Here is a 24,875-nt window from a genome sequence, read left to right on the forward strand (position 1 = left end):
CTCTCTTCCTTCTTGCCTTTATGCTTCTCCTCTCCTATTCTTTTCTTCCCTCCCCTCTCCTCTCCTTTTTTTTCCCTCTTGTCCCCCTCTTCCTTCTTTGCTTTCCTTCTAATAGGATTAGAAAACCCTATTATTAATTGCTTCCTAAGCCCCGCCTTCTGGTTACTCTCTGTCAATCAGCTCAGCTACTTAGAACCCAGACGCCTCAGGTCCCTTTCCCTTCTGGAATTGGTAGCAACAGACACTGATCCCTGCCATTTCTCCTTGTAGGTGTGCTCAGGTGAGAGACTGTGCAGCTCTCTGAGGAGGAGACTCAGTGACCTTGACACCAGGCTGCCTCAATTGCTGGAAGCTAAGATGCTGGCCATATCAGGTAACTGTCAATGCGCTTCTATGTTCTCACTGATGAACATGTGGAAGTCATCCCAGCTACCTGGGAGGCTGAGGGCTACCCTGTGAATTCTAAGCCAGTTTGAGTGATTTAGAGAAACTGTCTCAAAATAAGGGAGATGGGGAGGAGGCTCATCTGCTCTTTGACTTGCTGTCCTGTAATAGCACTGTGAGGCGGTTGGGAAGGCAACTAAGAACTCAGTGGAGAGGTGAGGTTCATCAAGGCCGTGGGGTACATCCTTCTAGCAAGTTCATGAGATTAGCTGGCGGTGGCAGACCAGTGGCTGGAGTCCAGACTCCCCAGAGTGTGACGGGTGGATCTTTAGTCCAGTTATGTAGACGGCAGCCTTGAGGAGATCTCTGAGGTTTACAGGCTGGATGAACGTTCAGTCCATTGGCTTCAGAGGAGTCAGAATTGAATAGAAAGGTGTAATAATTACACTATGGGTTTTCAATGGTGTTTTAAGAAGGAGTGCGGTGCCTGGCAGCTTCTGTTCCTCACGTCGTTAAACACTAATGCTGCAGCTAACGAGCCACTTGGTCCCCGATGCAACCAAGCGTGGCATTTACAACCCTAGAACATGGTGGGTGAGCGTGCGGCCTGCCTTGAAACTGCCTCCCATGCCACTTAGCTGGAGTTATGGCCTCGTTTGCAGAGAGGGAAAAAAAGAAGACGGAATGCAGTCTCGTCTGTGAGTTAGGGTTTTGCCTTTCTTAATACATCTTCCCCCGAGAACAGGTGGATGGGCCTCCGTGGAGCCCGAGGGAAGAAGGGAGTGTAGTACGATCCAAGAGGCAGAATTCCCTTGCTCGGTCATGAACAGTCTGTCTTTAGAAGCGCAGGGAAGAGTCTTCAAACTCTTTAGAAAAAGATAGTTTATTTATGTGTGTTGGTTTGTGTGCCTCTATGTGGGTATGTGCACGTGTGTGCGGTCGGAGATGCTTAAGATGACATATGGCAGGCTGGCATGGGGGTTTTAGTTTTAGCTCCTTGGCTAGCTGGGGAAACTGGGGAAGGAAGCTTCATTGGATGGGCTCTATTTCAACCCTCCACCCCTGTCCAAAGCCTGACCCACGGCATGGTGAACTGCCTGCTGCTGCCTGAAGTCCCTAAGGCTGAGGGACTTGCATAGTGTTCCTGTGGCCTGTTCTGAGAGCCAGGTGCTCAGTTGTGGTGCAATCCAGGATTGACAGCAGCTCTCTCCACTGGGAATTGAGGGGCATCTGGCTGGAGTGTTTACAGAGCTCCTTTCTGGCTCAATCTAGTACAGGTAGTGCCAGCCGTGGTGAGTTCCTGAGTGCCACGTCCATGTCCAGAGGACAGGGGTTCACAGCCTGCTCCCGGCCCAAACCCCTTTCTCTCCTCTCTTGTCGCATGAGCCTTGGGGTAGAGTGGTAACATAGACATCTGGTTCAGCGTGCTTTGAGTTTGAAATGCACGTTCTTTCCTGATCTCACAAAAGTGTGAAGTCGACTGGCCTTGCAGTGGGTTGGGCCTTGGAACACCAGTGTTGCTGGTGACCACATTCAGCCACAGAGAACAACCAATCCTTCACTGTCTCCTGGATGCTAGCCTCTGGATGACACCGTCTATTTCAGAGGCATTACTATCAAAACTGGCATGTCTCCAAGTGGACAGAGTGGACAGAATGGGAGTAATCCTCCTCCTCCCCAAGAGCGGCTGTGAAGAAAGAAGCTGAGCTGTGACTTTCTTCTCAGAAGAACTTTTCTATGCACAATAGTGGGTTTCATCATGATATTTTCATAGTGTATATCTACTTTTATTCTTATACTTGCTTAATAAAATGCTGATTGGCCAGTAGATGGGCAGGAAGTATAGGTGGGGCAAGGAGAACAGGAGATTTCTGGGAAGAGGAAAAGCTCATTCTGTAGTCTTTACCCAGACACAGAGGAAGCAAGATGTGACTGCCTCGCTGAAAAAGGTACCAAGCCACGTGGCTAACACAGACAAGAATTATGGGCTAATATAAGTTATAAGAGTTAATAAGAAGCCTGGGCTAATAGGCCAATCAGTTTATAATTAATGTAGACCTCTGAGTGTTTCTTTGGGACTGAATGACTGCGGGACTGGGAAGGACAGAATCCCCAGCCAACAAAAAGCCACATGGCTAACACAGAAAAGAATAATGGGTTAATGTAAGGTGTAAGAATTAATTAATAAGAACCCTAATTAATTAATAAGAACTAGGCCAATCAGTTTATGATTCATGTAGACCTCTGTGCATTTCTTTGGGACTGAATGGCTGTGGGACCTGGTGGGACAGAAACCACAGTCAACATTTCATTTCTTTTATTGTTGTTATTAATATTTATTTATTTATTTATTTATTTATTTATTTTGGTTGTTTTGAGACAGGGTTTCTCTGTAGCTTTGGAGCCTGTCCTGGAACTAGCTCTGTAGACCAGGTTGACCTCAAACTCACAGAACTCCATCTGCATCTGCCTCCCTGAGTCCTGGGATGAAAGGCGTGTGTCACGACCACCCAGCAATTATTGCTATTTATTATTATTATTATTATTATTATTATTATTATTTCAACAATAATGTATGTGTGTTTGGCCTGCATGTATATCTATGAACCACATACATGTGTGCTAACCTGCAGAGGCCTGAAGAGGGTGTCAGACGCCCTGGAACTGAAACTGAAGTTACAGACATTTGTGAGCCATCACATAGGAGCCGGGACTTGAACCTCAGTTCTGCAAGAACAGCCAGTGCTCTTAACCACTGAGCCACCTTTCCGTCCCTCATTCCCTCCCTCCTTTCTTTTTGGTGAGCCAGTGAGTTTCATTAGCATCACTCACAGGAGCATGAGCACCTTGCCAGAGGCTCTAGAGCAAAGCCGCTAGGAGCTGTCAGATGTGAGTGTCCTGGGTTGGTGCCTTCAGTCCTCTGTGGACATCCCTACATGGAGACTTGTTGGACCAAGCATAGAGATATGTTTAACTTTAGGACAGACTGGCAGACATGTTCTCAGTGGGGTTACACCCCTGCATGTTTGGGAGTTCAGGAAATCTCTCTCTCTCTCTCTCTCTCTCTCTCTCTCTCTCTCTCTCTCTCACACACACACACACACACACACACACACACATGTGCACGCACACACACGCGCGCACACACACCTCCACTGTTGACCTTTTTCAGTTTAGGGCTTTGTGCCATCTGAATGGGTTGAAGTGGGTTCTGCGCTTTTATTTATACTTCCGGTGACTAATATGTTCAACATGTTTTCATATGTGTGCTGGCCATCTGCATATGGCTCTTTGTAAAAGACCTGGTGAGTCTTTGTTCATGTTCAATGCTGTCATTTGGGTTCATTGTTGAGATGTAAAATTGAATCCTTCGTCAGTTAACTGTAGCAAATGATCTGTTCCCGTTTGACTTGACTTCCCCTCCCTTCCGTTCCTTTCCCCTCTCCTTTGCTTTCCCTTGCACACCCTCCCTATTTCTTCCCCCTTTTCTTCTTCATTTCTTTACTTTTGACAGTCTTAGGTAGTCTAGGCTGGCTGAAAACTTCCTGTGTAGCTAAGGCTGGCCTTGAATTCCCTCTCCTCCTGCCTCCACCTTCCAAGTGCTGGGGCATCTGGGCACCATGCCCAGTGGCCCTGCCTGTGTGCTGGAAGAAGCTTATCACCCCAGCGAAGCCCATTCATCAGGGGTTTTCTTTGATCGTTGTCATCTGTGCCCTCTGCAAAGCTCTGCCTGTTCCAAACCCAAAGCTGGAACCTTGCCTCTTCTTAAGTCCTGCCTGTAGCTTCATAGTTTGAACTTTGTGTGAGTCCCATGTCTCGCCCCTGATGTAATTTGCGTGTGGTCTGAGGTATATACCAGGGTTCCCATTGTCCCCACATGAGTAACCCGTTGTTTTGTCAACACCCACTGGGCCGATTTTCTTTCCCTCACTGACTAGCTTTGCACGCAGTTGGCTCTCGGAGGACTCACCCACTTTGGATTTCTATTGTAATCCGTCAGCCGACATGCCTACCTGCTTTATGGCAGTGATAGCTGGGGTCTTGAAATGTAGACGGTTTGATTGCTCTGCCTTCTCTAGACCTTTGCATTTTCCTTTTACATTTTAGGATATGCCCATTCATTTCTACCAAAGGGCCTCATGAAATTTTGATGGGAATTGTATTAACTCTATGGATCAATCTGGGATAAACTGAACCCTAGGAGTAATAAGTTTTCCAGTGGACCCTTGTAGTTCATCTCCACAATTATTTAAGTCTCATTTCCTCTCAGTAGGCCTTCCAAAGCAGTTTCCACATCTGCATAGGATGCTTTAAATTCCTCCCTGCATCCTTTCAGTCTCAAAATACGCTGCAAACTGTGTTTCAGAGAAATGGTTTCGCAGTGGCCTGCCGCGGCCGTTCAGACACACAGCTGGATCTTGTGCCTGACCTCGCTCCTTGCTTCATCCTGGTTACCATCTATTTTATCTGGCGCTTTATGGCTTTTCTTTCTTATGCACCCAGCCACCTGTGGTTCCTGCAGCCACCTGCAAGTCAGGTGTTATTACGATCATATTTCATAACACATTTATGCCAAATGTGCTCATTTATTTTTCATGTTGTTTTTGTTAGGGTCTCTGCTGCTGTGATAAAAACACTGACCCAAAGAACTTGGGAGGAGAGGGTTTATTTGGCTTATAGCTCACCTAAGGAAGCCAGGGCAGGAGCTCAAGCGGGATTGAGGTAGGGATTGAAGCAGAGACCACAGAGGAGGGCCGCTTACTGGCTTGCTTTCGGGGTTGTGTTCAGCTATCTTTTCTAGAACCCAGTACACCCTCTCTAGGGACAGCAGCACCTCACACTTGGCTGGGTCCACCTATATCAATGAGCAATCAAGACAATGCTCACAGACACACCTCACAAGATGATCTGATGGTGTAAAGTCCTCAGTTGAGGTCCATCCTTCCCATTTGTGCGGAGATTAGCCTTATGTATCTCATGCATTTTGATAAGGGGAGGGGCTTAATTCAGCCGCAGCCTTACCGCAAGGCGAGTTTCTTTCCACCCTGCTGCGCTGTGTTAGTCCTTGGACATTTGGGTATTAAGTGGAGTAATACCTGGGGCTCTCCCTGGTCCTGCTGAGCATCTCTGTGACATTTTCAGAGGCTCTGAATTCCCAATAGCATCCCTCCGGTGTACCTAGCCTTTTGACAGTGCATCAGGATCCTGTGGTCCCTGATGTTCACACTTAGAAACCCCAAAATTCATTTACAAAAAGTTCCCACTTGGATGGGGGAACGACTGAGGAGACCCCAACCCCACTGGAGTAACCACCCATAGATAATGGTGCCAAGGGAGGGAAAATCATTTTCCTTTGGGGACATGGCTTCCGGTAGGTTGCTCATGCCTTGGTGGTTGAGGTTATTAATAACAACAACATAAACAGAAAGACAGGAAGTTGGGAGGGAGACAGGGTGCAGGCATTAGAAGGAGGTGGAAGGAGGTAGTCGTGGATAGATATGCTCAATATACATTGTATAAATGTATGAAACTTTCAAGAACACAAATATTATTACAAATCATACATACGGTATCTCCTTTTCTCTCTCCCCCACTGTGCTACAGGAAGCCACTTCTGTACAGCCAAGGAGCTCGCGGAGGAGATTCTGGCACTGTCATCAGAACGAGAAGGGCTGGAATCTCTCCTGGGCAGGCTGCTGGCACTCAGCTCCAGGAGTATCAGAAGGCTGGGCAGTGTCAAAGAGGACTATATCAGGTGCAGCCAGGACCTGGCCCTCCAGGAAGCCGCCCACAGTGAGTAGCCCCAGTGATAGCCAAGTTAGTGATGATGTTATTGGATCGTGTGGCCAGATGACCTCACTGTGGCAAGGTCATGGGGCACCCAGCCGGTTCACAGGGGACGTTGTTGGGAAGAGCTGTGGACAATGGGGTGGGGTCATCTATCAGTGTTTGCTTTACTCTTCGAATGCACAACTCTGAGCTTTCCCACGGTGGGCTGTGGAGTTTCCTGCCCTGGGTGCACATCCTGAGGTGAAGGTATCTCCCTTGGTTCAGTCTCTCGGGATGCTGGTCACAGGGAGTGACTCTTCTCTCGGGTTATCCTCTGAGGTTTGATTCTCTCCCCAGGAGGAGGGCAGAGGTGACACTGGCATCACCTGTGCCCAGGTGTTGGCATGCCAGAAGGGCTAGCACGACATGCGCCGTGTGTTCCACTTAACAGAGCTGGTGCTGCCTGAGCGTTCCATAGATTGATGTCAGGGACGATTAGTGTTCCAAGTCCAGACAAGGAAATGTAACTCCGGCTGGCAGAGGTTAGGCATGGCATGTGGGGATGAACAAACTAGGCTTTAAATGAATTGTGTGAGGTGTGGTTTCTCCCATGCTTGAATCAAAGAGGTGGTCAGTGGCCACGGCATCTCCTGTTTGTGGCCGCGGTGTCTCCTGTCTGTGAGGCCTCGGCTGGCTCAACAGCTCAGAGCTGAGCACTGTTTCCTTGAACGCTTTTCATTTTGTTTTTAAAATACTTAATTTTTATTTTAAAGTGTGTGTGTGTGTGTGGTGTGTGTGTCACTGGGGAGGGGTTGAGCATGTTAATGCAGTTCCTGTGGAGGCCAGAAGGGGGCATTAGATCCCCTGGGGCTGGTGTTACAGAGCCCAGTGTTCTCAACCACTGATCCATCCCTCTGGCCCTTCCTTGTTTATTTCTTTTAAAAGTTTTAAAAATTGATTGTTACTGTGTGTTGGCCCCACAGAGGTCAGAGTTCACAGAGCAACTTTCAGGGGTCGGTTCTCTTGCTCCTCTGTTATGCGGGTTCACCAAGCTTGCACAGGCCTCTGCCCATCGAGCCATCTCACACGTCCCTCCCTTCACTCTCAAAGGCGAAACATTTCACTTATTTACTTGTTTATTTCCCCAAATGTGCAGCCCATGGCTGCGTGTGGAGCGTCCATAAGCACAGGGCTGAGTGTTGGGAGGGGCGCTCCAGCCCTGCTGGCTGGCCCACTTCATCCGTGAGAGAATCCAACAGGGTGGATCTCTTTTGCTGTTGATTTTTTAAAAAAAATCTATGAATAAGGCAAACTGAAATGTTTCATAGTGTCATCATTCAGCTCTTACACAAAATAGGGGAATGAATTATTTCTAAGAATAAAGAAGATGTAAACAGATTTGAGCAAGTCTAACCCGACGATATTTTCATTTGAATAGCGAGTGAGCGCTTGAAAGCCATTAATATATTTTTTTTAAAAAAGCGCTGTGCAGTATTTTTGAATCTCATCATTGTTACTTCACTAAATTCTTTCAAGATGATGAATAAACATAAACAAGCGGAACAGGAGGCGGTTGCACCGATGACTCCAACTGCAGATGGCTCACGGTGGGATCTGTATGCTCCATGTCTGGATTATGCTGGGCCAGCCACCCTCTCCCTCGTGTTTGCTCACATGTGCTTGAGGCGGAAGCTCATTCTTCACCCGTCTGAGGAGGTGTGGATTTGGGTCACCCAAACTAGCAATCCAGTATTGTTAAAGTCATGGGTAGCAAAGACATAGAAAATGAATTTCTAGGGGCTGGAGAGATGGCTTTAATGATTAAGAGCACGCAGTATCCTTGCAGAGGGCCCAAGTTTGGCTCCCAGGGATGTGACGCCCCCTTCTGACATCTGCAGGCACTGCAGTCACATATACACACATACAGAGATGTTTATAAACTCACATAACTAAGACTAAAATAAATCCTTGGAAGGAACATACATTCCTGAGTAAACTGAAGCTTTCACCTATGGGAATGCAATAAAGCTAGATCATAGTCTGGATTCAGCTGTTTTTGAACCTTGAGAGTCAGGAATCCAGAGGGGACACTGAGTTCAAGTTCAGATGTAACACAAGCAAGAAAAGACAGGCAAATCTGTGTCTGTATAGGGTGGATGTACCACAGAGCTTCTCAGTCGAAAATAAAACTCCAGTCTCTTGGGTCTTAAAAAAGATATTTCTGTGTATTGGGGAAGAGAGTTGTGCTGTGGGACAATGGTCTGCACCCTGTCACTTGTATTTTAAATAAACGCTGGTTGGCCAGTAGCCAGGCAGGAAGTAGAGGTGGGGAAACGAGAATTCTGAGAAGAGGGAAATTTCAGTCTGCAGTTGTCACCCAGACACAGAGGAGCCCAGATACAGAGGACACAAGAAGTGACTGCCTCACTGAGAAAGGTACCAAGCCACGTGGCTAACACAGAGAAGAATAATGGGCTAATGTAAGTTATACGAGTTAATAAGAAGCCTGAGCTACTAGGCCAACCAGTTTATAATTAATATAGACCTCTGGCCAGGCGGTGGTGGCGCACGCCTTTAATCCCAGCACTTGGGAGGCAGAGGCAGGCGGATCTCTGTGAGTTCGAGGCCAGCCTGGTCTACAAGAGCTAGTTCCAGGACAGGCTCTAGAAACTACAGGGAAACCCTGTCTCGAAAAACCAAAAAAAGAAAAAAGAAAAAAAATATAGACCTCTGAGTGTTTCTTTGGGACTTAACGGCTGTGGGAACCAGGCAGGACAGAAACCTCAGTCAACAGAGTTGTACCCGTGCTGAGTACAATACCCTTGGAAATCAGAAGATGGCTTTGGGCCCTTGGAGCTGAAGTGACAGGCAGTTTGTGAGCCACCCGATGTGGGTGCTGAGACCTGAATCCAGGTCCTTGGCAAGAGTAGTGCATGTTTTCAATTGTTGCGCCATAGCATTGACCTTGTCAGTCTTGGCTGTCAGTTCTCAGGCTCCTTCTCCTTTGTTTTATCTTGAGATCTTCCCTAAACTGAAACTTACCTATTTGATTAGACTGGCTGGTCAGAAAGCCCCAGGGGTCCCCCTGCCTCTGCCTCTACAGGCCTGGGATTACCAATGTGCAGCCTCATACTGGGGTTTTTCTGTGGGCTCTGGGGATTGAATTTAGGTTGTAGTGCTTGCAAGGCAAAGCACTCTAAATACTAAGCTATATCTCTATCTCCATATAAAGCATTAAAAAAAATTCTGATTTTCAACAATGGTTTCAAGGGTTGGAGAAAGCAATACTAGGATGGATGAGCAGCTCTTAAATTCAGAGACTTGAATTCTCTTGTTTTTTCTTCTGAACCCCTTATTATATGTCACACATGTAGATGCTAGACCCAGCCTGGAGGCATAAAGACAGAAGTTAGCTGTCCCCTTCACAGCCCCCTGTTGGAATCTACAAATGCCTTCCTACTGCCCCATTGTTGTGAACTTGACCTGGGTACATGATGACAGTCAGCTGCATGGGTGAGGAGAGCTGTCCTTACCTTGGGCAGTCATGTGCCCTGCGGGGGTCCAAGGACCAATCAGCAGTGTTGCTCACACAGAGATGTCTCAGTGGAGTACTTCTGGTGGCCATCAGAGATGGGCCGGCCTGTCTCACCATGGAGATGTCATTGTGCTGTCTGTCTCTGGCTAGCTAGTGTGTTCACTGGGATCTAAGTCTGCCTCTAAGTCTGATTGGGTTATCCCAGGACCCAGCATGGTGGCCTTTTGCTGCAAGTCTTCGTTCATTTGTGGGGGCTGGATGGCGAGGTGAAGTGTTTGTTCTTTCTTCCTCGTTTGCGCCATGGGTGCAGACCTGTGTCTCCTCTCCAGCACAATGAAAGCAGTGACCACGTGACTCTTTCCTGGAGAATGATGGCATGGCATTGTATGGATATTTATTGTTTTGCTTTATTTTTGAGGCAGGGTCTTCTGTAGTTCAGAGTGGCCTTGAACCTGATGTATAATAAGGATGCCCTTGAATACCTGATCCTCCTGCATCCACCTCTTTCAGCCTGGAATTAGAGGTGATGAGGAGTACCTAATACCCAGTTTGGGATGTGCTGGAATCGAACCCAGGACTTTGCATATGCCAGGAAATTACTCTACCAGCCACGCTGCACCCGGAGCCCTGCATTTGTTGTTCAGACTGGGATGGTGGGAAAGGGACAGACCCATGACAGCCTCAAGGGCAAAGGGAGGCAGACGTGGCCGTTGCCTTTGACTCTGGTACAGTGACACACGCCTGTGAAGAGAAGACTCCAGTTCTGAGATGGCATGGCACACATTTGGATTCCGAGGGATGTTGAGTATAGTGGAGTCAAATGGAAAACCAAGTGGCTCCCGCACCCCTGAATGCTTCCAGAAATTAACCAGCAGCCTCTCATTAATATGCATCTTAATTTTTTTAATAAGGGAAGGTGGGGCGTAAAAAAATGAATAACTGATTTTAGTTTTTTTCCCCCAAAAAAGAACCTTAATATTTATACAGCTGTTTCTCTGTCTCCTATGTATAATTTGATAATCTGTATTGTACTTTATTAATATTGTTGATTTCACGCTGGAACTCAGATATAAAGAAGCCAGTGTGGAGGGAAGAGATTTCATCACACAGTAATCAGGGCTAGAATTTAAATAGGACATCATTAGCATGGTAATGCATTTCTCCTAGTTCCACAGGCTACCAGAGTAGATCTGGGTCCACAGCTGGCGAGCTTCCGGGACTCCCTGTTGGGAATCATTAGGTTCAGAAAGCAGTTTCCAGGGAGAAGGCTGAAGGCAGGATTTTGTATTTGGGACCATTGGTCCACAGCCTCCATCTGAACTCAGCCTCTTTCAGGAACTGAGGAGGTGGAAAGCAGGTGGGACATCACAAGAGCAGTGACTTGACGGTTTTCTGCTGATGGTTTGGGGTAGACCAGATGTCCACATGGACATAGCTCTGGATGTTAGCTCTGGATTCCCTCCTAAGTTCTGAGCTTGAATTAGCCAACAGAAGAAAGTGTGTGAGCTGAAAGGATGTGAGTTCTTCTTACTCTGATGTGCAGGGTACAGCCCTTGCAAAAGTTTGTGTGTATCTATATCTGTGGTGTCTCACCTAGAGGTTCCAAGAATGGCACACATTGCACATGTAGACACCGCCCCTCCACACTCACCAGCCATCTTCAGGAGAAACCTCCAAGGTAAATAAGAACACAGGAATCACACCTACCTTCTTCTCTCAGGTTGGGGGTGGGAGGAAACAGAAGCCTAGGAAATTCATCTAAACAGGATAAAGATGGAGATAAGTAAAAAAAAAAAACCGAGAAGAGACAGAAGGCGGTGTTAGTGTCAGGTGCTAAGGGCTTTGGATGGGATTGGTTTTAGCAGGTTTTCTCCTGGGCCACCAACCCTAAATCATGACCTGGAGGTTTATTATTAGTTATGAATGCTCGGCCTCAGCTTAGATTCATTTCTTGCTAGCTCGTACAACTTATTTTAACCTGTTTCTCTTCATCTACATTTTGCCTTGGGGACTTTTACCTTCCTTTCATTCGGTGTGTCCTACTTTCACTACTTGCTCTGTGTCTGTCTGTCTGTCTGTCTGTCTGTCTGTCTGTCTGGCAGCTGACTCGCCCCAGGAGTCTCCCTCTGTTTCCCTTGTTTTCTGTCTCTTTCTCTCCCCTCTTCTCTTTTCTGGTTCCTAGATTTCTTCTCCTACATATTGTCTCTGCCCACCAGCTCCACCTATCCTTCTGCCACACTATTGGCTATTCAGCTTTTTATTAGACCAATCAGGTGCCTTAGGCAGGCAAGGTTAAAACAGCAATACATTTTTACATAATTAAACAAATGCGGCATAAAACAAATGTAACATATATTTACCTAGTTAAAGTAATATCCCACAACATATGATATGATGAGCCTCCTAAAAGGGCAAAAAAGACAGTTGTCTTTGGCACATGCCTCAGAGGGCCCTGAAGCCCCTCAGTTTTTGTTGTGTGTGGTATCCCATGGTGGTTTTGATTCAGTGGATTAGTCTTCCTTGAAACTTGTTTTTACCCCACATAGGACATACTGTGTCCTGATGGTTTTTTTTTTTTTTTTTTTTTTGCCAGAGACAAAGTTTCTCTTTGTAGCTCTGGCTGTCCAGGAACTCACTTGGTAGTCCAGGCTGTCCTGGAACTCCAAGATCTGCCCGCCTCTGCCTCCTGTGTGCTGGGATCAGGGATGGCTGCCACCATACCTGGCTCCATGTTTTAGTTTTAATCCTATTTCATTTGTTGTCCCTCTCATTCTCCTTCAATAGAACAGGATTGTCAGGAGATACGGAGGTAGGGAATGTGGGACCAGGCAGAAGAGAGCCAGGGAACATGGAGCCAGGGAACACGGAGCCAGGGAACACAGAGCCAGGGAACTTGGAACCGGGGAACACGGAGCCAAGGAACACAGAGCCAGGGAACACAGAGCCAGGGAACACAGAGCCAGGGAACATGGAGCCAGGGAACACGGAGCCAGGGAACACGGAGCCAGGGAACACGGAGCCAGGGAACATGGAGCCAGGGAACACAGAGCCAAGGAACACAGAGCCAGGGAACATGGAGCCAGGGAACACGGAGCCAGGGAACACAGAACTAGGTAACATGGAACCAGGAACACAAAAGCAAGTGAAGTTGTAGAAAGGTAAGGACCTCTCAAAGCCTACGGCGTCAACACTGGGTAAGACTGAAAATGACTGGGATAAAAAAAGAACGTATAATGGTCTGTCTTCATTGTCACCGAGGCAGTCCCCTGTCTCCATATTCTATGACTGTGTCTTGTTGTGTCTCCCTGGTTACGTTTTCCTTGCTCTGTATTGCCTGGTTTGTGTGCCCTAGCTTCACATCCTCTGGGTCTGTGTTCCCTGGCTCTGTGTTCCTGTAAAATGCATTAGCTTCCCCCCAATGGGAATGCATGATGATTTTGGTGTATGGCATACCAAATTGAGGTGTGCAGCTCTGTGACAGCCACTTTGTGTAGAGGAGGACCTTGCCTCTATGCTGTAGGGTGTCTTATACATCTGCTAGGTTTTCAGTTTCACTGATGGCTCATGGCAACCACATTCCAGATGGCCCAGGCTTGGAGAAGCTGTGGAGGTCCATGCTTCTGAGGACAACTCACTGCAGCGTTTGGGTCAGGTGACCTATGTGTGGGAACTGCAGCCTGCACTGTGGATCCTGTCACACTCCTTGGTCACTGTTGGCTTCATCCCACTCCTGAGATTAATGTGCCCCTGTGTTCTATTCTGTGACTGGTAATGTCTCTTTTCCAGCTTCTCCGAGGTTTAGAAGTGAGCTCTTCACAGACCTCGCCCTCCATTGCTCTTTACTGGGTTCTCTCTTTGCATTTCTTGGGTGCCTTGCTTGTGCATGGAGGATATAGTTCTAGTGTGGGTTTAGTTCTCAGGGAAGCAACAGTCTCTGATATGTCATCAACCCCTTTGGTAACATCTCCTCTCTCATCATCTCCCCTGAGAAGCAGGTATTCTGCCAGTGCTGAACACACATCTAATTACTTCATCCCTGGACCACTAATGCTTCTGGCTCTGATGGGAGGAGAAACTGAGGCAAAGAGAATTGCAACCTGTGGCCCCACAGGAAGAGGCCTGAGCGAGAATCTTTGGCATCTAAGGTTTCACCTTGGCATAGGGTTTTGTTCTGTTTGATTGGGATCCTGATGTGAGAGGCTCGTCTCTCGGTCTCACCACCATGGCTGAGCATAAGCAGGGTGACGTGGAAGCCCTAGGATGGCCAGAAGCCCACGGAAGGGCCTGGTATTTGGTGAATAGGTTGCACAGGAGACTGCAGAAGATAGACCTTCATGAACCAGTCACTTCTTCATTAAGTCTGAGGAAGGGCTTTTTCTCATGCTTTCTCTACCACTGAAGTACAGGGGAGGAGAGATGCACACATATCCTGGCTGGTGAAACACCGATCTTGCTTTATCCATTAAAATTTTCTTTCTCCTTGCTGGAGCCATTAAAGCAGTATTTCGTGGCCATAGGGATTTTTTTTTCTTCCCAAACTGTGCTGTGATCTCCTGACAAAATTTTCCATGTTTGTGAAGGCTAGCAGGCAGGATGGCCTGTGAAGCTGTCGTAGGCTTTTCATCAGTTTCCTACCTGTGCCCAGATGGCAAAGGGCATCATCTGGTGTGGCGTCAGAGAGCCCCTCCCAGTCCCTGTGGACACATGCAGGAAGAAAACATCTTCTCGCCACTGCAGTGGCAAGGACCAGCTTCTCTCTGCATCCACCACCTCCTCCATGGCTCTTCCTCCCCTTCCGGAGTACTCTGCATCCTTAGCTCCCATCAGCCACTCCTTGCATCCTCCTGGCTCCATCCTGACCATTCCCCCATTACCAGTACTGCGCTGCATCCCCCCCTGGCGCCTCTTGCTGATCCCGGTAATCTACGCAGGACCAACCTCATCCGTGTCTCCTGTCCTGGCGCACATCTGCAGCTCGTGTCTTCTGGTTTCAGGCCTGATTCTGGAAGGGTGATGGTTATTCCTGCCTTAATGCTCTGTGACTATTCATTCCGCTCTGCCATGTATAATGGAATCCTTAATGGCATCTATGAAGAAGCCCACAGACTATAAATAAACACCCTCTTTGGTATTAAAAGGGTTTATACAATATAAAATTTAGAGCACTTTTTTTTCAAGAAGAGCTCCGACATTAATATTCATAGTGCGCCCTAAAGGAGAAGCTATTCTATCTTAGCATAATGAGTTTTCGGTGTGTTTCAAAGTCAGTTGCAATTGTGCTCTTTTGCCATGACAATTAGAAAGGTCATCTTGTCTTGCAGGCTCCATTACAGCTGTAAACCAGCTTGTGGCTGTCACTGTGGAATGTATTAGGTCACCTGTGCACAAATACAAGGAGGAGACAGACTTCTACCCCGGAAGTGTAGTTGCTGCTGTCTGATGACCAAACCTGAACCCACTTTAGAGGGTGTAAGGACAGAGAAACTTCTAAACTAAATTCTCCTGTCTTGGTTAAATTTCATTGATTAAATTGTTTGAGTCCTATAAAGTTAGATATAATGAGGTCCCTAGACACTGGACCAAGAGAAACTTGGCATTAAGATACCTGTATACTTCTGATCTCTCTCTATTTTCCTGTGTCACTTAGAAAACCAGTTATCTACATTGACATGTGGAAATGTTATTGTATTTAACCCCCTATGGAGAACTTTGATTCAGGGATGGGGAGGGGATAGCTTCAGGAAAGCGGATCTGCTTATGAAGCCAGTGGGGATGTGGAGGGGCTGGTGTCGGGATGGTGGACTTGCATAAGGAACATCTAGAGGGCACATTCATCCCCCAAGCAGGTAAATTTCAGGGAGATGAAAGAAGCCAGTGGGAACCTGTGGAAACAGTGACTGACGTGGGTAGGCATGGATCTCGGTCTGGGTTGGCAGTGCACACTGATTGCTGTGCTGAGTCTCAGTAGCTGAATTCACCTCTGTATTGGCTACTTTCCCCATTCCTGTTACCAAATCCCTGACAAGAAAATACTGACGGGATTTTGGAAGATGGCAACAATATGCAGGCCCCGTCTGCTAGAGTCTCCAGAGAATAAACTGGACAAAGTCTGATAACAGCTATCCGAGGATGTGGGTAATACCTGAGTATTGATAGCTTGCCTAGCAGAGTTACACGGGGGACATCACTAAACAGGAGAGAGAGCAAGTCCCTAGTTCATCCTGGCTGTGTTCTCTGTGAGAAAGCAGGAAAGGGGACCCATCTACAAAGTGACCAAGAGACAAAAGGACATTGTATCGGAACTGTTTCAAATACAGTAAAAAGAGGGACCTTCTATTTAAAAGGAACACAGCAGGGTTGTGAATGACCTCCAAGTTTTCTGGTATGTTTTCCTTCCAGGGTGATCTGAGACTTGGACTCTTTGCTGTCTGTGCCAGCCTTCGAAGAAGCAGGGCCCACTAGCAGGTAGCCCAGGGCTTCAGTGTTGGGTTTTTTGAGGCTGCCAGTGTCACCTCTCCTCTCAGAAACCCTTTCGGGGAAACAGCTTTGACAGCCTGTGGAGGTCATAGCTGGGGCAGCAGGGCTTGCCAAGAATGCATGTCTGATGAGATCTGTCCTTGACTCCTAAAGGGGCCCCACAACCCACAGGACCAGTGTTCACCTAGCCTTCATCAGCACTGCCCCCCTCCCTGCCCCCAGTCCCTTCTCCACATCAGTGGCTGCCACTGCCAATGTCCTTCCTTGTCTATAGCAGTGGATTACATGATGGGTTTTCTTCCAAGGCAATCTTCAGGCCCTGAGAACCTGTCTGCAGATGGGTCCCTGTTGACCTCAGATCTACTGCAGAGTATGAGCTGTGACCCAATGACATCGAACACACAGGTGACCACCTCCAAACCCAGCCTTTTATGTCACCGTGACCAAATAGAAAGGAAACAACAGAAGAGGAATTATTTTGGCTCGTGGTTTTGGAAGGTTCCATCCATCATGACCAGGAGGTTGTGGCACCGAGCAGAGCAGTTTGCAACATGCTGGCAAGAATCATGGGGGACATCGGAAGGGGCTGGGGAGCTAGAGCTCCTAAGGGCACCCTCCAGTGACCCCCTCCCATCTAAGGGCACCCTCCAGTGACCCACTCTCCTCATTACAAAGACTGAAAACAGAGATTAATTAGGTTATTATTTTGGAGCCAATCGGAACAGAGGACCCTGTGAAGATGTCATCGCCTTTGTTGGAAAGAAGCTAAGGTGCTGAGCTCATTCTCCGAGCTCAAGGCCAGCCTGGGGCATTTCCCAGGGAGGATGCTGCTGCCACTCTGACTCCACAGGAGTGAAAATGAGTGGTTCAGGAACTCCTCAGCGAGAAAGTGATGGGCTAGGATCCACCACCAGCCTGTTGACCTTCAAAGCTTCAATAGAGAAAAATTCCAAATTCCCTTCCCCTCTCCTGTGTAGTGAAGTTAGGCCCTCAGGCTTGGCAGCCAGTGCCTTTCCCTTCTTACCCAGCTCCCTACCCCTGTACTGTTAAACCACCAGTCTCACAGCTCCTTGCTTACAGAAATCTTTATTTTCGTCACCTGGAGATTGTTTTATGGGGAATGTGCCCTGGGGAAGTGACGTCTGTTTTGCTCTTCCTCGCTTGACACATCTTCGGATCTGAGGCTCAATTTGAAATCTGAAAAATCCTGAGCCATCTGCTCTGGTTGACCATTTTTCACGCGTCCATTCAGTAAAGATTCTGGATGTTGCGTCAGCACTGAATTTGCTGGAACGTCCCAACCAAACCATCATAATACCGTGTGGATCCAGATCTGAACCGCCCTTAGTGGGTGAGTGGGCTGGCCCTTGGTGCTCTGTTTGTGGCTTGGCTCCACACATGCTGAGGCTTCGGGGAATATGAACTCATACACAGGTTTGTGGAGCTGAGCAAGAAACTGTGGGAAGGAAGATGAGCTTCTCCATGTCTATGGAGATCTTTGAGCTCTGGGCTATATCTTCACCTGATCCAGAGCAGCTGAGATCTGATAGTCCCTGTGATGGGTCAGATAAAGCAGGGCAGGGACTCCCTGCAGTGGGGAGGAGGGGAGGAGCCTGAGAATGGCTGACCCTCTCTTTCCTTCGCTCTGCATCTCTGTGTGGCTGGGTGTCAGCCATGATGCTGTGCATAGACCACCATCTGAAGCCTGCAGCTGGTGATCTTGTGTTGCGTTTACTGACACCCTTCCAGCTCCAGCAGCCCAGGTGAGGGTCACAAGTTCATCCATGCCCAGAATCATGGCTCCGTGAAACCTATAAGGCCTTGCGTCAGCGTGGCTGGGGATTGACCGTTCCTGTGTAAGCAGTCGCCTGGTTCTGCTCAGGGGGGAAGTGATGTCATAGTGACATCACAGGGTCCCTTTCCTCTTCTTGGACTTTGTGTTAGATCTCCCATCTTCTGACAAATACCTCAGAAGAGCAAGTTCAAAGGGCTGGGCTCGAGGCAGCTGTTGACCAGGGCAACCAGCGGCGTGTGTTGATTCTGTGGTTTCAGTACTGAGTTGGCTAACTCAGTAATTCAGCCGCCCTGTAAAATGTGACCTCACCGACGTCTGTGTTGTGTGAATGTGGACATGGGTGTGCGGGATCGAGGGCAGAGACCTGCTGTTTCTATAAGCTATAAAAGGCTGATGATGCGATTCAATTCTGTGTCTGCCTGAGTGTGGGAAAGATTTCACGCCTGTGCTACAGATATGTGGAAATCAATAGGGGAGGGAGGGCCTTCTGAGAGAAACTGGTTGTCTCTCACCGTTTCATGTTTGCAGAATAAATGGAGTTTTCATAGGTCTGGGTCTTGTGGAAGAAGCCTCCCAACAGTGGAAAGAATCTGTCATCCCATAGATTTTTCTAGTTTATGAAAAGTGTTAAAGACTTTGGTAGCCAAAGACACATTCGGTGTGGCATTAAAACAGGAGAGGCTATTCTGTGTAGGAGGGGAGGATGTTTCCAGAAACTCTTCAAGGCTGAGCAAACAGGAGGGCGTAGGTCTCCCAGAAAAACTTTGAGGGAACAAAGTCCAGTTTCTGTCCCCGCTGCTCTATGCTATCACAGTTTTACCCAGTGAGGACACCGTCTGTATCCTTAGACCTTGCATGGTTGCATGTTTCCTGCCCCTCTCCTCCCTCCTCCCTGTTCTCTTGTCTTTGAAGGAGACCCATTTCCCCACTCTGCATCCATCACTGCTCCGATCTTTGAACTGGGTTCTATCCTCCTAAACCAAGGCAGCTTCTTCCACCCGAGCTAGGGGTTATTGTATGCACATGATTCTGGCAAGTAAGCCCAACCATGTACCAGATGCTTCTTGGGCCAAACGTCTGAAAAGACTTCTGAATCTCCCTCACTGTTTTCGCTTTTGAATTAAATCAAGTTTCCTAGTTTCATTATCTAAAGAAAATTTTCAGCCTGGCAGTGATAGTGCCCAGGAGGTAGAGGCAGGGGGAATCTCTGTGAGTTCGAGGCCAGCCTGGTCTACAAGGAAGTCTTCAACTTAATTGGTTTAAGCACACAGACGAGTCCAAAGGACAACTTCACGGCAGGTCCTCCCTGGGTCCCTCAAATCCTCCAGGGACCCAGCGAACATTGGGACCAACATGTTGCTTTTGGAAGTGTGTGACCCCACTCACAGGATTTGCAGTCATGGCTGTGATTGTCTTAACATGGTTTGTGGCACGGGATGGCAATGTGACAGTGGCATCCCTGTCATTCTTCAAGGCCCTCCCCAGCCACAGGAGCACTTGCGGTGCTGTGTGGACATTGTCTCATTGTGGGGAAACTGAGGCCACATGAGCAAAACACACCCACGCATGCAGTGCGTGAATGACAGCTAGTATCTGCAGGTTTACATGAGATACAGGTTGTCACCTTACTTGGTGAGTGGGTGGCATAAGACAAACACCCGCTTGATGGGGGTCGTAAAAGACAAATCACTTTTCGTTAGCTTATGGAAGAGCATCCCCTCACCACAGCACGTATGAAGTTCATATTCCAGTCCCCTGGGGGTCTGCAGGCTCGTTGCCAAAAACTACCAGACTAATAAGAATTCCATTGTGATTGACACAGTTTATAAAACTTTTAAATGAAAATACGGTTTCATGTCAAACTCGGATAAATTTGGACTCTGATTTTTAATAAGATGCTAGGGCCCCTTCCAGACCCTCTGGGTCCATTGAGCTCACTAAGCTGTCAGGAGGCGGAGCGCCACATCTTTCCTGTGCCTGGATCTTTAACGCTTTCGTCACTGGTCCTCATCTTCAAAAGAGGAAAAGGACTAAGCAGGAAAACTCCCTGTTTGTCCCCGGAGATGCATTGCAGAGAGGACGTGCCTGGGTTAGGAGGCTGCGTGCGTATTCAGGTGTGGTAGCACATGCCTGGACTCCCTGAATGGGACAGACAAAAGGATCTTGAATTTCAGGCCAGCCCAAGCTACCTAGTGAGTCTCTCTCTCTCTCTCTCTCTCTCTCTCTCTCTCTCTCTCTCTCTCTCTCTCTCACACACACACACACACACACGACTGGGGAGGTATCTCAGCGGGCAAACGGCGAGTTACGCAGACATGATCAGAACTCTAAATGCCAACGCTGGGGAAATGGAAGCAGACAGATCCTTGAGGCCGGCTGGCCGATTAGCCTAGCCTAACTTTTCAAATTCAAGGCCAGTGAGAGACACTGTATCAAAAACCAAGATGGGTGATACCTGAGGAATGACGGCCTAGGTCCTTGGGCCTCTGCATGCAAGCATACACATGTGTACCACCCACAAACATGCACACACACGCACATGCATGTTTACTCAATCATGCTGCATACAGATACACACACTAACGAACAATGCCCCGCCTCTAAAGCAACACAAAAAATAAAAGAGCGAGTGATAATTTTCCAAATGAAAGTGAGAAGAATGAGCGGGTGTTGCGGTTGGTTATCTTACTCAGAAGCCTGGCCCGTTGTCACACGAGGCACCGGGGCTGGCCTCCTTATGCGCTCACAGACAAAGCGTGTTCTAATTACTTTAGGACAGATATTTTATTTCTTAAATTTAATTTTATCTTTTCACTGATCACTAAAGCATGACACTATCACACATTTCCGGGGTAGCCTGCGGTGCTACGGTACAAGTGGAATTATTAAATCAGATTCAATCTCCCTCTCCTAGCCCTGGATTGCTTCTGTTTACTTCTTTACATTTATGTATTTATTCTGTGTGCACGCGCGTGTGCTGCAGTGCATGTATGGTCACGAGGACAGCTTGTAGGAGCTGGTTCTCTCCTGCCACGCGTGCTGTAGGGGTCGAGCTCGGGTCATCAGACTTGTCAACAAGGGCCCCTTTATCTGCTGAGCCCATCTCACCGGCCCCACCTTATATTACATTTTGGTGGAAACACCCAAACTCCCCCTTTTTCAGCTTTTGAAATAATAATCTGTTATTGTTATATATAGTCAGTTCATTTCTAAAACATTGGCCATTAGCATTGCAATCTTGGTCTGAGCTAGTCACTTCTGGAAGTTTTCCAGGCTGTCTAGTTGAGGACAATGCTATGTGTGGGGCTGTGACAGCCCCAGTCCCGTGTCTACCCGTGTGTCAAGGGCCATCACTGAAAGCCCCTGGAGGCACCTGTGGAGACCCTGCCCAGCCCAGAGAAGAGCAGTAGGAGGTTGACAATGTCTTTTCACGCCAGATCACAGAAGCTATTCCAGCCAAACCCAGCTTGGTGAGTCAGTGAGTTTATCGGGCTTCCCTGCATGGAGCATGGAGACTCAAAACAACTGGGGTACTGTGAGGAAGTCGCCCCCTCTCCGCCATGGGTGATGGCTCACACAAGATGCAGGACTGCAGTTCCCTACACGACATGCAGGTGTTTGCTCGCTGGAGAGTCTCCTCTGGTGGGGAGTTGTTGATTGTTTGTGTAACCTTGAGATGGGACCCTGGGCATCCTATAAGCTCCATGAGTTTCCCTGCCCCTTATGAGAGGAATTTTTTTCTTTTTTTTTAATTTATTTTTATTGAGCTCTACAGTTATCTCTGCTCCCCTCTGTGCCGTAAGAGGAAATTTTTTTAAGAAAAGGATTTATTTTATTTTAAAGTGTGTGTGTGTGTGTGTGTGTGTGTGTGTGTGTGTGTGTGTATGCACGTTCACATGACTTCAGGTGTCTCGGAGGCCAGAAGAGAATCAGAAACCCCAGAGTTACAGGTGGTTGTGAGTTTCCTGATATGGCTTCTGGGAACAGAATTCACGTCCTCTGCTTTTATCTGAGGAGTTGGCTTTCTGGCCCAGAGGGAATGCTTTAATCTCAAGTAAACAGCTGTCTGTATGTGCAGTAGGCTCCTTCCAGAACCACATCGCTGCGGATGCTCCTCGTGCCTCAGAAGCATGCTCCCCACTCTCAATTGTCATGTTTGGAAAGACCACCAAGTCCGCTGGCTACAGCATCTACCCCCGTTCGTGTCAATCACCCGGAGAGGGAGATTGAGAGGGGGCGGGGAAATCCTGCAGGCTCACATAGGAGGGTGTAGATCTCTGGCCTGTTATAAAATAAAATCTTTTATTTTTTCCTTTTGAGATAGGGTCTTTCTACATAGACCCAGCTGTCCTGGAGCTTGCTATATAAACCAGGATGGCCTCAAACTCACAGAGATCCACCTGCCTCTGCCTCGTGAGTGCTGGGATTAAAGGTGTGCACTACTCCACCCTGATCTATTATGAAATATTAGGATGAGAACAAAGAATCTTTAGTCCAGTGAGCACTGGGGTACTTTTTAAAAAGTCTAATACCATAAGGAAATGATGACTCTTTGGGGAAACAGCTATCTTCTCGCCTAATTTAAATACGTTTCTGTCGGACTGCTACACAGCCTGGCATGGCTGCCTAGCCCAGGAGGCCACACACACTGAACGCCCCCTGCCCCCTCCCCACCACTGTGGGCAAATTCATTTCCTCCTTCAGGTTTGGATTCCATAGCTCTGCGTCCTCAGGTGTATCCTTTTGTGTTCCAGCCTCTCCTTTACAAACACTGCACAGATGCTGTATGGGAGAGGGGCAGCCCTGGGCCAGTGGGCCAGCGGAGGATGGGAGGGGTGGGACTCTATTGCTCTGGAAATAGATTCGCAGGCTGTACTTGTTTGATTGGGGGGTACAATCGTCAGGGTCTTCTGAAAGTGACCAAGGTCAATATTTAGCTCTCTCCACCCTACTCTCTGACTCAGGCTGCAGATTAATTGTCCATCTCAATGACAAGGGGGCACCCATCTGTCCTAGATGGCCACTCAGCCCCACGTGAAGCTCTGTGCCATCCACACAGCGTCCGCCACTCCCAGCCACTCTGCTCCTCAGACCGGACATTTCTCACCTGCGAAATGAGAAGTTGGTTATTTCTGACATCTAGTACAAACTTAACACATCTTGATTTATTTAGAAAGGGTACCAAAATGATAACGAAGGACAGCAAACCCGTCTCAGAAGGTTCCAGGCGTGTTCAAAGTCTTGGACATCTAATTCGTACAACCATCTTAGTTCATGAATACTGTGATATAGAGCCCTGGGCACAAACAGGCTCCTCACTGCCACAGCAGGCGTGGCCCTGGAGAGTCTGACCTTTGTGCCTGCTTCTCAGACAGTACTGAGGGGAGGCATGATGGTGGCATACCAGAGAGAGAAGACAGAGAGAGAAAACACATCTCTGCCTGAGCTGTCTGTATGGACTAGTTCCCCCTTGTAAGCCTGCTCAAGGGTTGTAATTAACTTGTAATTACAGTCAGAAGTGAGCTCTTAGAAGAGATGAAGAGCAGCACCACCAGGGCTATGGCCACAAGAGGGCGCTGTGGCGAAGCTCACCAGCAGAGGCTCTGCTGCGAGCCAGCTTAGGGGAGACTCGGGGGAGGGGGGGGAGAGAAAGCCATTCTGGGACCTTGTCTGTCACCTTGAGAGGCCCAGTCTTCTTTTTCTTTTCTTTTCTTTTCTTTTCTTTTCTTTTCTTTTCTTTTCTTTTCTTTTCTTTTCTTTTCTTTCCTTTCCTTTCCTTTTCTTTTCCTTTTCTTTTCTTCTCTTCCTTCTTTTTTTTTTTAAATGTAAAATGCAGAATAAAGTAACAGGCACGTCAACACAGCCGGCTCTGAGCAGTTGTACTGGGTCATGTGCCTTCTGTCCACCTACCTTGCCGTGACACTTCAGGGTGTCTATCTTCTTAAGAGGAGGTACAGTTAGGCTTTATGGTGAGGGATACTTTATTTAAATCCTCTTTTAGGAATGCACATTGCGTGTTCACTTGTCTGGTGGGTAGTCAACTGGCTTTTCCGCGTGGCCAGAAGTGAAGATCTAAGGAATCATAGATTAGGTGCGGCTGATGCACCATTTTGGCACCGACCCCTTTGGGGTTCCACCCTGGGAACCCTACAGAGTGGTTGGAGCACGTTTAAAGGTAATGATAGAGAGATGAGCCAGGTGCCCTGGAGAAGCTCCGGTGCCAGCCTGGGGAACCTGACACTGATTGTTTTAATTAACTAGGCTGCTAGCAGAACAGTGGGACAGGAAGAATTCCTCTCCAAGCCTTGCAGAAAGTTGAGTCTCGGGCACTCAGCCCTGTAACTCATGGTCATTGTTGTGTGACCCACTGGCTGGCTGCTTCCCTCTCCCACTGTGTTGTTAGATTTTCTTAGAAAAAGTTACTTGTTTTACACTTGTGTCTTGTGTGTGTGTGTGTGTGTGTGTGTGTGTACATATGTGGGAAGTTAGAGGGTCACTGTTGTTTCCTTCCACAGTGGGTGTCCCCGGGGGTTAAACTTGGATCTTCAAGCTCGGCAACATCTCTGAACCATTCTGCTGGCCCTGGGAACAAACGTTTTAAATACTCATAAATGACCATTACTATTGAATCGGGAATCCAGGAGAGGAAGCAATCAGAACAGTGGGTGTGACTTAGTACGACGACTCCTCGTCTTTGTGGCCACAGGTCCTCTGATTGTCAACCCGGTTTAGAGTGTCTGGGAGGGAAGCGGGAGGCTCAGTCCATTATCACAAAGCTCCACACCCCGAGTTCTAAAGCCTCATGTGGCTGAGATTAAGATGGGACAAAATCAAACTGCAGAGGCTCACATCCCAGGGAGCAGAGCATTTTGAAGGCACCATGAGCAAGTGCCTGGGCTCCAGGATGAGTAGCGG

The 24,875-nt window shown here is 47.9% G+C and overlaps 1 protein-coding gene across 1 annotated transcript in view; it reads left to right on the plus strand.

Moving 5' to 3' along the window:
* Disc1 (DISC1 scaffold protein) overlaps positions 1–24,875 on the plus strand; it is a 185,293-nt gene that overhangs the window by 86,144 nt on the left and 74,274 nt on the right. Inside the window, exons 11-12 of the mRNA XM_042054212.1 lie at positions 271–373; positions 5,989–6,177. Coding sequence (XP_041910146.1) covers positions 271–373; positions 5,989–6,177 — 292 coding nt within the window. The remainder of the gene's footprint in view (positions 1–270; positions 374–5,988; positions 6,178–24,875) is intronic.

Source organism: Arvicola amphibius, chromosome 15, assembly GCF_903992535.2.
Source record: "Arvicola amphibius chromosome 15, mArvAmp1.2, whole genome shotgun sequence".
NCBI classification, from domain to species: domain Eukaryota; kingdom Metazoa; phylum Chordata; class Mammalia; order Rodentia; family Cricetidae; genus Arvicola; species Arvicola amphibius.